Source organism: Danio rerio, chromosome 21 (assembly GCF_049306965.1).
Source record: "Danio rerio strain Tuebingen ecotype United States chromosome 21, GRCz12tu, whole genome shotgun sequence".
Lineage (NCBI taxonomy): Eukaryota > Metazoa > Chordata > Actinopteri > Cypriniformes > Danionidae > Danio > Danio rerio.
Window position 1 is genome coordinate 5,915,944 of NC_133196.1, and position 16,557 is coordinate 5,932,500.

Consider the following 16,557-nt stretch of genomic DNA (forward strand, 5'->3'; position numbering starts at 1 on the left):
AAAAATATCCGGCTTACAAAAATGACAAAAAAAAAAAACTTTGAAAAACAAATCTGTAGTAAAAATATTATACTTAAATATTTATTCATAAATATTAGAAAATAGGAATGGTTTAAAATAAGGCAACAAGTTTCCAAAAATACAACATCTAAAAATAAAGCGATATTGAAATTCAATAATTTTTTTAGGAACAATTTAAATGAAAACAAGCTGAAATTAATAAAAGCCAATTTAATTCAAGAAACACTTAACAAAATAAGCCGACTAAAGATTTATATGAAACAAATTTGTATAGTTAATAAATAGAATAAATTGTATGAAATACTATTAAAGTAGTATAGTTAATATAGTATAGCTTTACTTCATTTTTTTTAAATGTTGCTAAAAAGTAACAAAATTGAAAGATTTATTGAAAACTGAATTATTGTATGGTCCACAAACGATCACATACACACAGCCATGTACACAGTGTGGGAGTCATAAAGAAAGGCAGACGCCCTCTGGTGGCCTGATGACAAAATGCACATGTAGTACTTTGGACAAAAATGTATAACCTTTCTATGCAAAAAACCTAAAGATCAATGATGAAAAAAAACAACAACTGCAGAAACTACACACGAGCCACAGAAAACACAAAGACGTCAGATACAGAAAGACATGATGAAGCAAATAGAGGATTTCACAATTCACCTCCAAACTAGCAGCATTAAATTGAAGTCATTGCAAACACTGAATAAAATAATATTTAAATGATTGAATTGCTCTCTTCAGCAATGGTAACTGTTTCTTACTATCAGAGAACAAAAAAACAACCTAAATTTGAATTCAATTTAAGATTACTTGAATATCGCTGTTCACAATAATTATCATTCCAAAGCAGCTTCACAAAACCACATCACTACATTGGTCAAAATGAAAAAAAAAGTTGAGAAAGTGTAAAGGGTTGGCAGTGTATAAACGAAGTTATCCTGCAATATAAAGTGTATTTTTAAGGAAGATAATAATTACATATAATACATGTTCAGTGAAGTGAATTGGTTTGCATTAAACAGTTTGACTTAAATTTGCGCAATATTGATGAGTTAGCAGGTCATTCTGCTAGGTTGCTAAAAACAGGGGTCAGTGTGAGGTCAAAGCGCTGCTGTATCTTGACACCGGGAAAAATGTTCCTCACCTGCCGCTGTGCATATGATGTCATTCAACATGCAGAGATGAAAACACCTAAGTGGTGCAGAAGACCCTTTATGAGTTTGTGTTGCACTATGTTTGTGTGTGTGTGTGTGTGTGTGTGTGTGTGTTTAATCAAGTGTTTCATCATTTAGTCAACATGCACCAAAATAAATGCATGAAATGAAACGCCACCATGGATGCTTCACTGAGTGTTGGTTGGTTGCTGTTAGAACTATGAGAAAACTTCATAATTCAGTTTCTGATCTGATTCCAAAACGATTCTCAATGCATCCGCTTGTTAGAGCAGCAGTGAACACTTTAAGCCTTTATTTTGAAGGGTTTATTCACTTAGAAAACGCAAGAATGAACGTATGTGGATGGGTGTTTGTTTATTTTTCTAGGTTATTTTGGCATCGGACAGCTCAGTTCAAACCTTTTTTACTAGTTTTTCAATTTGATTTGGTTTTTAATATATTTTGTGCATTTATATTAATGTTGTGAATATCTGTATTTTGTTTAAAAAGTGTTTTTAATGTCTATTAGGGTTGGGCAATGTCGACCAATTTGGCATCATATGATGTCTATTGTGAAACATCGCGATAGGGCTGCTCGATTATGGGAAAAATCATAATCACGATTAGTCAAAACGATTATCTGTTGAAGTCAAAATTATTCGCCCTTCTGTGAATTTTTTTATATATAAATATTTCCCAAATTATGTTTAACAGAGGGATTTTTTCCACAGTATTTCCTATAATATTTTTTTCTTCTGGAGAATTTTTTTAATTTGTTTTATTTTGGCTAGAATTAATGAAGGTTTAAATATTTTGAAACCCATATTAATAGCTCAAAATTATTACCCCCCTTACGCAATATATATTTTTGATTGTCTGCAGAAGAAACTACCGTTATACAATGACTTGCCTAATTATATTAGTTAAGCCTTTTAATGTCACTTTAAGCTGAATACTAGTATCTTGAAAAATATCTAGTAAAATATTATGTGCTGTCATCATACAGGGCTCGAAATGAACTTTACTTGGTAGCACCGGTGCTCCCAACTTCAAATATTTAGGAGCACCAGAAAAAATGAATGAGCACCGCTGAAAATTGTATATTAAGGGATTTATTGTATTTGAAAACAACATCAATCAGGACTAACAAAAACCAGAAACAACTATTTAACTAATGCTGAGATGACATTGATATTTGTGTGCAATAATTCCAAAATTAATGTCTAATAATTATAGAATATTAATGATGATGAAAATGACAATAGTAACAATGAATTACATTTCTCATGATACTGCCTTGAATGTGCTTGAATGCAAGTTATTTCCTATAAAAAGTCTGTTACTTTATGAAAAATAAATGTATAGTTTGCATCAAACAAAAATGAAGCATTGCAGTAAGAAATATTTATTTTGCACTATTGTTTTTATATGCATGTCAATTTAATAAACAATATTTATGCTACAAAACAAACAAAAGATTATAATAAATAATTCAATTTAATGCTAAAAGCAATACCGCTCGTTGTTATGAGCCGCAGTTTCAGTGTAAACTTAGTAAAAGCGAGCTTCTTTGGCGATGATATGTACAGTATTAGATTTGACTTTTAGCGGACATTTGCGCTGAACACGCACTGAATAAAACGCATCGAGAATCGGGCACCTTCTCCGAATAGCACGTACTTGATCTCAGCTGGCGGATCAATATTCACCACGTGTCATGATCGCTCTCATCTGCGTCTCAACTTTAGGTGGGGTTTGCAAACCTGTGTGCTTTAAGTTTTCACTCTTCAGCCGTTTGCATTTCCCGTGGTCATAAAAGCTCCTTCCCTGTCATCTGACAGCGGAATACCTTGAGTGATTGGCAGCTAATATGAACCAATATAGCGGCAGGGAGTGATTCAGCACGTTTTTAGAAAAAAAATCAAAACAGGTCACACCAATGCTCCCAAATATGTTATGAGGTCTCATAGATTAATTTTCGGGCGCATATGCGACCAAAATGGTCGCAATTTCAAGCCCTGTCATAGCAAATAAAAAATAAATCAGTTATTAGAAATGAGTTAATAAATCTGTTATGTTTAATCTGTACCTTAAGCATCTTCACTGTAAGAAAAACACTTCAGCAACAAAAGTCCTTCAGTCAAGAGCAGTGAGGGATTTTCTCCTTTTGTTGTTTGATTAATAATAAGCAGGGATATTGCGTGCTGTCACTTTAAGAATAGTGCGGCTCTGATATGTTTTCTCTTTCACATGTCTTTTGATTTTTAACTTGTTTAATCACATAAATGAGGGTTAATATGAATAATCACTAAACACCGCGCTCTGAAACAAGTGTGCATATATTTGACCATTAAATTCACATTAAGATGGCGTTAGATGTGTGTGCTCTGCTCGTCTCCAAGCCTGTCCGAGGCTAAGCACGGCGTACATCGCACACACAAGAGCATGTGCTTTTCGCGCTTTTAAAAATATGGATGATGCGCATTCTGTGCTGCAAAAGTTGCATTACAGCATATGCTTTTTAGTCATTTTCATGTGAATCTGAGATTTGCAGAGCAACAAATGTGGAAAAAAACCTGAAAATAGGGGGGGGGGGTATATATGCTGGAATAATTGTTTATCTCGATGAACGCTTTTTCATAATTGTTTGAAGCCAAAATCGAAATCGAGACCAGATTTTCAAATAATTGCACAACCCTACATTGCGGTGGACGATGGCATCATAGGGCTATTTGTTATTTTAGCATCGAGCAGCGCTTATAATTAAAAAAAGTTCACCAGTTTTTATTTACATTTTAGTTTTAATAACTTGATATATTGTTGTGAACATCTTTTTTTAGGTCTATGCATTTTTTTTAATTTTTTTTATTTTAATGTCTATTTAGTTCTTTTAAGTTTAACTTAAAAAATTACACAGTCTCTTTTGACATTAAGTAACGTAATTAGTATTATAATCAATTGTAAACCAGCTGCTATTTAAGCAGATTCATACATTACATTTTTTGTTAAAAGCTATTAAGATGGATACAAGAATTATTAAATTATTATTATTATTATTATTAACAGTGTTACTACTACTACTAATAATAATAACAACATGCATATTAATAAAATTATTCTGTATAAATTGGCTCCACTGGTTGTCAGACTCTTAATCAAATACCTTGTATTAGTTGTTAAATAATAAATTAAGAACAAACACTTGTTGCTCATTTCCGAATCATCTGAGAATGAATTGTGATGCATCAGTGAATCGCTTTGTTCAGAACAGGGGTCCATTCTTCATACATGGATTACTCCGTTAGCTGTATTTCATACGATGCAGGATAGTTTCCTTCTTCAAAACTAACCCAAGAGTTGTTATCATAGTAACAGGCCTGCAAACTCAAACCTGCTCAGGAGAAGCTAATTTCCAAAAACAGGACTGTGTCATTTTCAAGTGAAGGTGACAGTGACTGCACGTACCGACGGAATGCCCCAGATTTTGTACAATTTCGCTGACTCTCACTGACAATTTATATTTTTTGTGAAGAAATAAATATGCACACCACTTTTTAAATATAACAATACTTTTTTAGTGAAAAATTATTTTATATGGCCAGTTTTGCTTTATGCCACAGGATTAAGAAACTTGAATACTTTCATGTAAAAAAAAAAACTTTAAAAGTAAAATCTAAATAGATAGATAAATAAATAAAAAAAAATTAAACAATAGCCTACTTTTCAATTCAATTCAGCTTTATTTGTATAGCGCTTTTACAATGTAGATTGTGTCAAAGCAGCTTCACATAAATGGTCATAGTAACTAGAACAGTGTAGTTCAGTTTTTAGTGTTTAAGTTCAGTTCAGTTTAGTTTAACTCAGTTCAGTGTGATTTAAAATCATTACTGAGAGTGCCTACTATACTTATACCTATACAGTCGAAATAACAGAGCGATCTCCTCTACATTCTCATCCAACCATATGAGCTCTGTCGGAAGCTCTGCGAGAGGCTCCATGAGATCCGCGAATTAAATAAAATACCCAGAAATCATGGAGACGAGAGTGAATTAAAAAGAAAAGATTGCGAGAGGCACAGTGCTATTCTCATCATTACATTTGTTAGGTTAGATCAGTGGTCACCAAACTTGTTCCTGGAGGGCCGGTGTCCTGCAGATTTTAGCTCCAACCCTAATGAAACACTCCTGAACAATAGACTAAAATATATGGACGTAGTATACGTGACGTCACCCATAGGTTTCTGAAGAAAGCCACAATTAGGTGCGGCCAACCGTCACCATTTTGTTTGCGCGTCATCGCACCCATGACGGGATATACAAACAAGGGCAAAGAGGCGGAGAGTGAGCGGAGCTACAGACACCTGCTGGCATTTTGCTTGAACCTGATTTAGACACACTTTACTTTAGGAGAAACGCTTAATACTTTATTACCTGCGACTCGTTTGTATTCTGACCACATGTGCTTGGCTGTACACTATCAATAAAGTGTTTAGTCTTTTAAAAACACTGCTGTAACACATTGAGCCACTAAACATTGTTCTAATGACGTTTTTCAACAGGAGGAAAACGCAAATTACTTCCAAACACTTCAGATATAGTCTGTGTTAGTAAATGCAAGACTATTGATGAAATCCAGGTATAACAATGTATGACAACGCTTCAGATGACTGATCTACAGCCCACAGCTAATCAATCTGTCAGATTCTGGAGTGCTTTACAGCTTTAAATATAAATATAAACTATAAATGATCTCAAATAAAACAAATTCATTTATAGAGATGATATATAAGTATATACATTTACTCACATGGGAGTATGGGACAATGGAGGCCATGTGAATGGTTGAGCACAATCAAGTGCACACAGCATGCCATGCCATCTAATAATTGTAGGATACAAGTCCAAAAGGCAACTGACAGTTCAAAGCCACATAAAACAACACAGAAATATGATGAATATGTCGAGTTCAGGGACTAATCTGCAGGATTCAGTTGAGGTGACGTGACAGAGACCAGCGAGACCTAGCTGTCAATCAAGTGGCCACACCCTTAATTATGCAAACTTAATATAACTTAATATAAAGGAAACAGATGTAATATTAGCTGTATTAATCAAAATCTTTTTTGTACCAGGCTGTAAACACCTTTTTTTCTGCTGTAAAGTTGGCCATTCTAACAGTGGGTTCAATTGAAATTTGCTCTATTATGGAGCCAGGAGCGGCCACGACTAGAAGAATTTTGATGAATTGCAGTTTTAGTTACTTCCATATTGGCTTCCTGAGGGAGAGCGGGAGGTTGCCGCTTGTCCTGAACAAGCTAATCAAGGTCTTACTATGTACACTTAAAACATACAGGCAGGTGTGTTGAGAAAAGTTGGAGCTAAACCCTGCAGTGACACCGGCCCTCCGGGACCAGGATTGGTGACCCCTGGGTTAGATGAACAGCAGAGTAAAGATCTCAAGTGCACATGCCCATCTCTTGCATTGAGCTGCTGTGAGGTTGTCACTGTTCGCTCCTGTCGCTGGGGTCACAGCAGGGTCGGATTAACGTAAGGGCTAGGTGAGGCTGAAGCCCTAGGGCCCACGGAAGAAGGGGGACCTTGATTGGCTGAAGAAAGCGTTTTGCTTTCTCTCATCGATAATGTGAAGCATTCCTTTCAGAATTCCTCTTCAGTGCTAAACTGGGGCTCAGAGTTTCTACAGCCCGATCAGAATATTGAATAGCCTTTTTTGGTCACCCATAAGGGTCATCAGATGTCCCAATTTTCCCAGGATAGTCCCTTATTTTGGCACTACAGGAAGAACCGTCCAGTCAAAGGTAGGCTAACCAAGCTCGCCGTAGAACAAAAAACTAAATTCAAACAGTCTCCATCGTTGAGACAATTGTACATGTAGTAAAAGAAGCTGGGATAGGCGGATTCATACTAAATGGACTCATAACTTAAGCGCTGTCTCGGCCGCGCGGCGGTTAAGGCTGGACTCAAACCAGCGCGAGCCCACACAATCCTTCCACCACACATTATAACAGAGACAGCTTGCAAACAAATCAAATAGGCTACACAAGCAGTTATCAAAATATCCATCGTTGCGCAGTATCTATCTTAAGTAAATGCACTACTTTACAATAAGCTTTACAGTAAGTCTGACTGAACCAGTTAGATAGCGAACTTTTTATAAATGTTTGTTCTGCCCCTGAACACGACAGTAAAATGAACACGACAGTAAAAATATGGAGCGAAATATGAAATATTGGCGCTGACTTTCATTAGACAATATATCCGATGCAAAAAAATAAAAAATAAATAAAGAAATAAATAAAATAAGGATACCAGCCTTCTGTAACTCAGAAGACCACAATAAGCTATTTTGGATATTAGAGGCATGGATATTACAGATATTCTATCATTAGAGATTTATGGTCAGCTAAAGTTCAAAAGAACCTTTTTAAAGATAAACCTTGACTCAAAGTATTTATTCTAAAACACTAGTTTAGGATGTATTGCAAATGTTTTTTTTTTTTTTTTGCTGATTTTTGCAGCCTGTTTTAACTTTAAAGTTCATATCATGTCATAACTTAATTTTGTATACTTGCACGCCTATTTAAATAAAATAGAAAAAATAAAAAAATTATATAATAATCAAATGGTGAAAAATTAGATATTAACAACCAATTATATAAATATATAATTATATATATATATAATACTTTTGTGAAGTAAAAAAAAAAGTAAAAGGGGGCCCTTAGGGTGCTTTCACATCTGTAGTTTGCTTTATTTGGTCCGGACCAATGGCAATAAAGGATGCATTGTAGCATTTTCTGCCATCTTTGGGTCCTTTCCACACCACACTGATTGCTTTAGTCCGAACCAGTGGAAAAGAACCAAAATGCAGTCATGTGACAAAATCCACATCACTCATTGGCCAGAAGTTGTTGAACATTTCCTAAACTGCTTTTCGATTGGTCAAAATTCGCGTGCGGAAAAATGCCAAGGGAACTACCGCATGTAAACAGACAGGTAAACCCAAAATAATACTTTTGACTATGGAGGGACGATTGCGCTGGCTGATGTGCTATCCCTGCTAATAGCATACTATATAGTTTGTATACATCACTTTAGACAAACTATACAAGTGCGGCTGCGGCTGAAAAACAATGTTATGGCATTGCAAATGACGAAGGCACATCGCATGTCACTTCAGGAAGAGGCGTGAATTAATTTAGCTAAACTGTGGCATGGTCATCTTGCGGAAATATTACCAACAACCCATCAGGGAAAAAAACAGCCTATGCCGGTTTTTAAAAAGAATCTGTCAATATTTTCGTTTTGTAATATAAATTAATTATTTAAGTGAAAATAATTTAGGGCAGTCCTATTTGTTTTATTCATTTAATTTAGTTTATTCTGCTCTTCTGTGCTAAACACTGCAGGTGCATGAAAATGCTCTGTTGTCTTGTTCTATTATTAATATGCTAGCATATAAAAATAAATCAGTATTTTAAAATGCAATATTTAATGTGTCAGACACAAAATAGGCACGTCAATTTGTTTAATATAAAATTAATAGTAATCTCACCCGTTAACCGTTAATAACCGATTAATGAGCGGCGGTTGTCGGTTAGCAAAATTAACCGAAATGAGCATCCCTAGAAGCAACGCGTTGACAAGAACAAATAATTATATTAGATTAAAAACCCGTAAAGTTTTTGTTTAGCGCGTCACGTGTGTAGGTCAGTTTGGTGTGTGTGTGTATGTGAAGCGCTTTTTTCGGGTCCTCGTTCATTCAACCGCTGCAACTAAAAGAATTAACTCCGAAACTAATATTATTCGGCCCTGGAGTAATAAGTAAATCTCCCAGCTATCTCTAACACAACAAATAGACAGAGCAGGAAAGGCTTTCATATGTAATATTTTTTCCTGAGGCGATTTGAAGCAAAATACACAATGGCACTCAAATCAAACCTATCTACAATGATAAGGATAATGGTTACTTACTGAGTTATTAACGCAGAGCAATACCACGTGAGGAAAGGACGGACTTTGAAGGAATAATCAGTGTGAGGAGAGATCCATGAACAAGTCTGAACATGTTCCGCCCAGGCGTGCGGCAACAATTACGTAATTTATTGGCTTAAAGATATTGGCTTAATTTAGACATCGGATCGCTAACGATAATCCTAAAAATAGCATTTATCGGCCGATAACGATATGGCCTCCGATATATCGTGCATCCCTATAAATTCTTCTTTCAACATTTACAATGCTTCCAAATTGCATTGTTAATCTTTTTAAATCAGTTTTATCTATTAAATTCTGTAAAGCTTCTGACCATGACATGTCAGCACTAAATGGTTTTAAGAGACATATTCAAGGGATTAGATACTTCATCACTTATTCTTTTAGCTAAGGAGAGATCTCGATTTAAGTATCGTTCTTAGAGGGAAAATGTGCTTTATGCATTATAAAGCTTCAAGAATCAGAATCAATATCGGCTGATCACCATGACAAGGAATCGGTACTCTGTATTGGCTGTAAATATCCTCAGAGCATTCCTAGCTGTAATCTAATAATAAATAACTTCAGATATTTAAATCTGATTGCACAATCTTGTTTGAAGATCCAAAGTCAGAGATCAGTTATAATAATTAAAAGGCCCAGGATCTGCCAAACCACCTTACATCTAGGCCTGTCACAATTAAATAACTCCTGTTGTGCGATAAATTCACAGAAATTATTGTGATAAATTATTTAAAAGCATGTTATGCCACTGTGTAATGCTTATGCAGCAAAATAATAATGCAAATTAGGACAATTCTTAAAGCTAAATATAAAATGTAAAGCCTAAAATAAACACTGACACTGTAGAAATGACATGTTCCTGGTCCAACTTTACTTAATTCATTTATAGTCGGCATGAACCGGAAGCTGTGACTGTTTTTAATTTTCACTTTGTCGTTTTGTGACGCAGTTCTAAGAGAAATTAAATATTACATGAAAAAAGTGGGCGTGGCTTGTTTTTCTGTTTCAAGCTGATTGGATGTAGTAAAGTAGTTCAGGAAAAAGTTTGGAGAGTTATTACAACATAACAGACTCCTCCTCTGCAGATATCACAATGTCAAATTTAAGACCTTTTAAGACCTTTTTAAGACCATTAAGTATTAAATTTAAGACCTATATCGCAATATCAAAAACACGCGAGAGAAAATGTAAAAGCACAAAATTAGGGGTAAAATAAAGTTATTTAAATTGAACAGTACTAAAGTCAGGTTAAATGCGCCATTGAACTACAGAAAAAACAAACAGATTTATACTTTCACCTGGCACCGCATCGCACAACTCATGAAACGGATTAAGGCTTTTATACTTGACACGTTAACCATTGAGACATTTTTTTTTTTAAATGACAGGGGGGGTCCAAAAAAAACAAAGTAAAATCAGACGAATAAAAAGATACTCATTATCATTGAAGATGTTTTTGAGGGCCTCTTTTTTTTGTTTTAACAAACATATCCCTCAGAGTTTTTCCAAAGTTTTACAAAAACGTTGCTCCTTTCCCATGGCTGCTGCAATTTCTAGACAATAATTATTGGTCATTCTGGCAAGCAGAAATGTAACCGTGATAGAAAATAGGCAAAAACTTGATTAGGTATTATAGCTTACTGTACTATTCACTCTTCAAATAAATCCCACTATCAATCTTATTTTATCACTAAAATAAAGTGAACGAGTGTCTGCTGTACAGTGTTTTGTAAAGTACAGTAAAGTACTTCAATTACTCTGTTGTGGTAATACTATAGTTGCTATGGTAACTCAACAAGTGTATTAAAAACAAACTACCCAGCGCTTTAGTTTTTTTTTTTACAATATAGGGTATATTTTTCTACAATTCAACACACTTTACTGTAGTAAAACTACACTGTATTTCATTTTATCAGTTCACTATTCTTAATACTACAGTATGCTGAAGCATCTCTGGAAAAGCACGAAAGGAGTCTGGCACAGCGAGAGCAGATCATTCACACGCGAGCAGCCAGTGTTTTGAGAGTTCGCAAGCAGTTTTGTCCATGAACAAAGAAAACCGGCGCGTGAGCAGAGATTTGCTCTCTCGTATTACAGCACTCCCAACTTATAAAAACTGCGCTTTCGACATTTGTCAGGGAAATAGCGGCATACTCTGCCAGCCGAAATCATGTCACGCGCACTCAAAGCGAACTCCTGCAAACACAGCGACGACGTCACATTTGCCGCGCGCACATACCGCAAATTACAATTGGACTAGTGAAATAAAGAACTACAACACCCCAAAAACAAAGCAACAACAAAAAAAGAATTTAAATGAGCATTAGATGTAGCGTTACATGGACATCGCAAAAATAAGACCTGTGCAAAAATATTTAAGACCTAAAACAGCAAATTTAAGACTTTTTAAAGACATAAATTTAGATTTTTTAATTTAAGACTTTTAAATACTTTTTAAGACCCCGCGGGGACCCTGTCATCCACCATTTCTGTTTGTTGTCAAAACTAACAGCTGGAGGGGCGTGGTAAAGTATGTTAGCCACGCCCAGTACCTCAGACAGACCTAAACTGAGAATTAAACTGAAAACAAACAGGAAGTGCATTTTCAGATTTTAATTTTAGATTACAAGGGGGCAAACTATTTTGTTTTTCTCTTAATGACATGCATAGATGAGTTGTTTCACCACAAAACTAGGAAAGTGAGCTTCATGTGTACATGAAGCGAGGTACGAAGAATGGACCCCAGGCCATCACCAATGTGTCTGTTTGTGTGTATATATATGTGTGTGCGTGTTTGTGCAGTTACCTGGTGCGTGAGAGTTGATTGTCTCTCCCTCGTTGTCGGACGAAGCCGTTAAGGGAGATGATGAAGACGAGTGCGCTGTGATGTCACTGTCGCTGGTGCTGCTGTCCTGGAGCACGTCTGGTTTGCGTCTGGCCGCCGCCTCCCTCTTTTGCCGCAGCTGCCGCATGCGCTGCTTCTGCCTCTGGCTGCGCGGCCCTCGAACCCGCACTCGTCCATTCACCTGCTTCTCTTGGCATCGGTTCTTCTTAGCCGCCATTGCGACAGTGGATGTGTCGCTCTCTGAATGAGAGCGCCGCGACTTCCTGCCAGCTGTTTGAGTGGGTGCAGCTACTTCCTCTGCAGATGATAGAGTATCAGAGTCTCCAAGATGACCCGAAGACGAAGGCGACCGAAGACACACTGAAGAATCGCTGTCTTCCTGTGGGCCCGACTGGGTGGAGCTCGGGGGCGGAGCTGTTTCCTGTGGCTGCCCAGGGGCGGAGTCTCTGTGGAGCTCCTTTAGTAAGCAGGGCATTGAGAGCAAGCCGGGCGCTTGTTTGTCAGGACTCTGCGAGCTGATTGGGTCCTCGCCTGCCGGAGAGCTGGTGGGCGTGGTCTCTTGTCTCAGTGGCATGTCCTGCTCCTCTGCTGTGGCCCCGCCCTCTGAGGGGCATTCAGGGAGCTCGTTGGCCTTCTGGGCATCAGTCATCTCTGAAGGGCGGGGCCAGGGGTGGAGACTCTGAAGTGGCAGTTGTTAGTCGATAAACGGGGGCGGCTGACCTGGAAAAGAAGAAAAGGGTCAATTTAACAGATGATTAATAGGGAATTTATTCATTTAAATTGTTAGTTACATTTCCTATGACTATAAGCACTGCACCACCTTCATTTTAATATGGAAATTAAGTTTTAAAGATAATAGAGTGGAGGAACTATGATGTAATTTTGCATGCAAAAACCCGAAAGCGAGTTAGCATTTTAGCAGTTTCAGTTCCCTCGCCCCAAAGTCAACAGACAAGGCAGGGCTCAAAATTAACCTTTTTGCTTGGTAGCACTGGTGCTCCTAACTTTAAAAATTTAGGCGCACCAGCCAAAAAAATTTCGCTCCCACCAATTATGGGCACCGTTGCTACAAGGTTTATTTAAACAGATTTACAGATCAACACTAATCAAAACTAACAAGCAAAAATATATATTTGCATGAGTGAGAAAAATATGCAGGGCTCGAAATTGCGACCATTTTGGTCACATATGCGCCCGAAATTTAATCTATGCCTCCTAATATATTTGGTATTAGAGATGCGCGGATGGGCTATTATTTCATCCGCAACTGCATCACAAAACTCATCCTCCGTCCGCCATCCATCCGCACTAACATTTTTGACCAAATTTTAAAACCGCACCCGCCCGCCATCTGCTGACTGAGCTCTTTATTTGAATGGCTAATTCCTTTTTACTATTAAATGAATGTTTCTTTATTGATTATTAGAAAAAAGAGAATGACTTTAATGACATGCAGTTAATTCAAACGTGCAAGTCAAATCCAGCATTAATTGACGCTTTGAAGTGACGCTAAACAATACGAGGACGTGTCGTTTCACTTGATTCAATTCCTCGGTCCTTGAGTCTTTTCCTTGCGTCCTTCCCTCGCATCCTATAGGGGTGGAAAGACGAGGAAAGAAAGCAAGGAAAGGAAACGAGGATACACAAAAAGAAATGAGAAGCATAAAGCTCTCAGAATATCAGCAGTGAACTCCGTCTCCAATTGGCGCACAGGGACAAAAATAAATAAATAGCCTAAATTAAACGCACTGTACTGTACATTTTAATTATTATTGTAGCCTAATAGAAAACGCATTTTGACACATCATTTCAACATTCAGACGAGAGCGCCTGGCCACAATGCGCCCTGCTGCGCTGAAGGAGCGCTCGCTCGTAGCACTTGTTGCTGGAATGCATAGAATTCTCTTGGCAAGGTGCTGTAGTCGTGGGAATGACTGGCCTTGTTTCTCCTAAAAGGAAAGTAGATTTTCCTCTGCTGATCCGTCTATACGGAAGTTTGTAAAGGAATACTTCTGTACTTCATCCAGAATTAGTGTATCCGATTCCTCCTCTCATTCTGTGAAGTCAGTTCTAGGCTTTTTCGTTGGTTCGCCAGCTATGTGTACAAAAACAGTACAACCGCCCACCACCCGCCCGAATTTAATTAAAATATTATTTTTCGTCACGTCATCCGCCCGATCCGCGGTTTATCCGCGGATTCTGCGGCTGTAACCGCCATCCGCGCATCTCTATTAAGTATATAATGGGTGTCAGTGCGACCTGTTTAGACTTTGTCTAAAAACATGCTGAATCGGTCTTCCCTACCACTATGTTGGTTCTTTGAGTGATTAACAGCTAAAATGCTTTCCGCTAAAATGAAAACGGCTGAAGAGTGAAAAGTACAGAGGTTTGCAAATCCCACCCAAAGTTAGAAACAATGGCAAACATGACAGCGGTTATGTTTTGAATGTTGATCCGCCAGCCGAGATTGAGTGTTTTCAGAGAAGTTCCAGAATCTCGATGCGTTGCATTCACTGCGTGTTTACCGCAAATGTCCTGTACACATCATCGCCAAAGAAGCTCGCCTTTAGTTTACACTGGAACTGCAGCTCATAACAATAAACGGTATTAAATATTAAATGTAAATCACTGCATAACGAGAGCATTTAAAATGACACAAACCGAAACCAAAACTTTTAAAGAGCGGTAGAAGAAAGACTTTTCTTCGTTATTAATATTATTTTTCTATTTAGTTACTGATGACTGCTTTGCAGCTTTCAGCATTGAATTGAACGATTTATTATAATCTTCAGTTTGTTTTGTAGCAGAATATTATTTATTAAATTGACATGCATATAAAAACAAGTGCAAAACAAATAATTATTACGTCAATTCTTCATTTGTGTTTGATGCAAAATATAAATGTATTTTTCATACAGTAACAGAATGACTTTTTATAGCAGATAACTAACATTCAAGCACATTCAGAACAGCACGATCATGAGAAATGTAATTTATTGTTAGTATTATTGTGATCATCTTCATCATTTATTTTTTATAAGCATTAGACATTCATTTTGGAATTATTGCAAATATTAAGTCAACACAGAATTAGTTAGATAGTTGTTTCTGCTTTTTGGTAGTCCTAATTGATGTTGTTTTCAAATAAATCCCTTAACAACAATTTGCAGTGGTACTCATTCATTTTTGGTGGGTGCTCCTAATTTTTCTGCTGCTGCTAAATTTTTTCCGGTGCTCCTAAATATTTGATATTTTATTATCCTAAACATTCAATTTTATTTATTTGAAGAACTTACTGAACTTCCAAAACAATGCCATATGCTAACCTGAACATGGTTGTTGCATGCGTGATCCTGCAATGCTATTTTTATCAGTTAACAACTAATGAAGAGATTATAATATGTGAAAACAGCATCAGGAATTCCTCGGTTAAAGAGCCGCAGCGAGAAGATGCATGGATTATACCGTATGTGCTGAGCAACACTGCAACTATGATGCCAACACCAGGTTTCCTTGAACATTCTGCTAATTTCATGGCCTGTTTTGGTTCATTTAGATGTCATGTTATATTCGTATATCAGTTAAACCAAACCAGAGTTTGTTTGGAGTTTGAGAGACACCTTTTTAGCACTCTCGGTCTGCTAGTTTGGTATCACAGAAGTGTTCAGACAGCTTGGCACTTGTTCAAATAAACTGCAATAACAGAGAAGTTACAGCAAAGCTATTTTTAATCAGACTAAAACTGTTTACTGTGAAAGCATGCTTAAGAACTCAGCAAACAGCACATTTAAAACCTCATACTCTCTGAAGAGAAAAAAAAGTCTTAATTAGTGAGATTCAAACTCACAATTGTGATTAAAAACAGAAGTCAGAATCACTAGATAGAGCTACAATTATTTAATTTTTAATGTAGAGAACAGCTTTACAGCTTTGTTTTCATAACCGATGAATTATGCAACATTTAAATTAGGGTTAGAGCTGCACAATATAGAGTTTGGGCATCAATATCACAATTGTGTGTATCTGCAACAGTCACATCACAGGATTAGTTTGTTCATTAAAGACCAAAATTTAATAACATAATTAATTGTTTTTTAATAACTTACTCAATGATGACCATGTTCTTTTACGCTTGTTCAATTTCTGTACCTGAATACCCCAGAAAACCATGAAGCACTGATTATTTAACCTTTAGATTTTAACTATAACTTTGCTTTATTGTACTTGTATATGCTTGTACTTTGTTATAAATTCTGTAAACGCACTGCATAGAAAACTACTTGATCATCTCAATTAGGGCTGCACGATTAATCGGCAAAAGATTGCGATCTCTATTCGACCCTACACACGATCTTAATTTAGCTTTTCTACGAATTGAGCCAATTATATTTTCAAGGTCAGGAGAGAAGCGTAAAGGCGGACACAAGTCTTCACAGCAACATTGACACCTTTAAATGCCGTTAAAAGTGTCACATACTGTATTTATAAGGTATAATTCACCCAAAAAAGTCAT

At 36.7% G+C, this 16,557-nt stretch overlaps 1 protein-coding gene across 4 annotated transcripts in view; it reads right to left on the reverse strand.

Annotated features, from left to right (window-relative positions):
- ark2n (arkadia (rnf111) N-terminal like PKA signaling regulator 2n) overlaps positions 1-16,557 on the reverse strand; it is a 44,024-nt gene that overhangs the window by 21,248 nt on the left and 6,219 nt on the right. For all 4 annotated transcript variants that reach the window (XM_005160974.5, NM_205680.1, XM_073934405.1 and 1 more), the window contains exon 2: positions 12,006-12,764. In XM_005160974.5, the coding sequence (XP_005161031.1) occupies positions 12,006-12,693 (688 nt within the window). In that variant the 5' untranslated portion in view covers positions 12,694-12,764. The remainder of the gene's footprint in view (positions 1-12,005; positions 12,765-16,557) is intronic.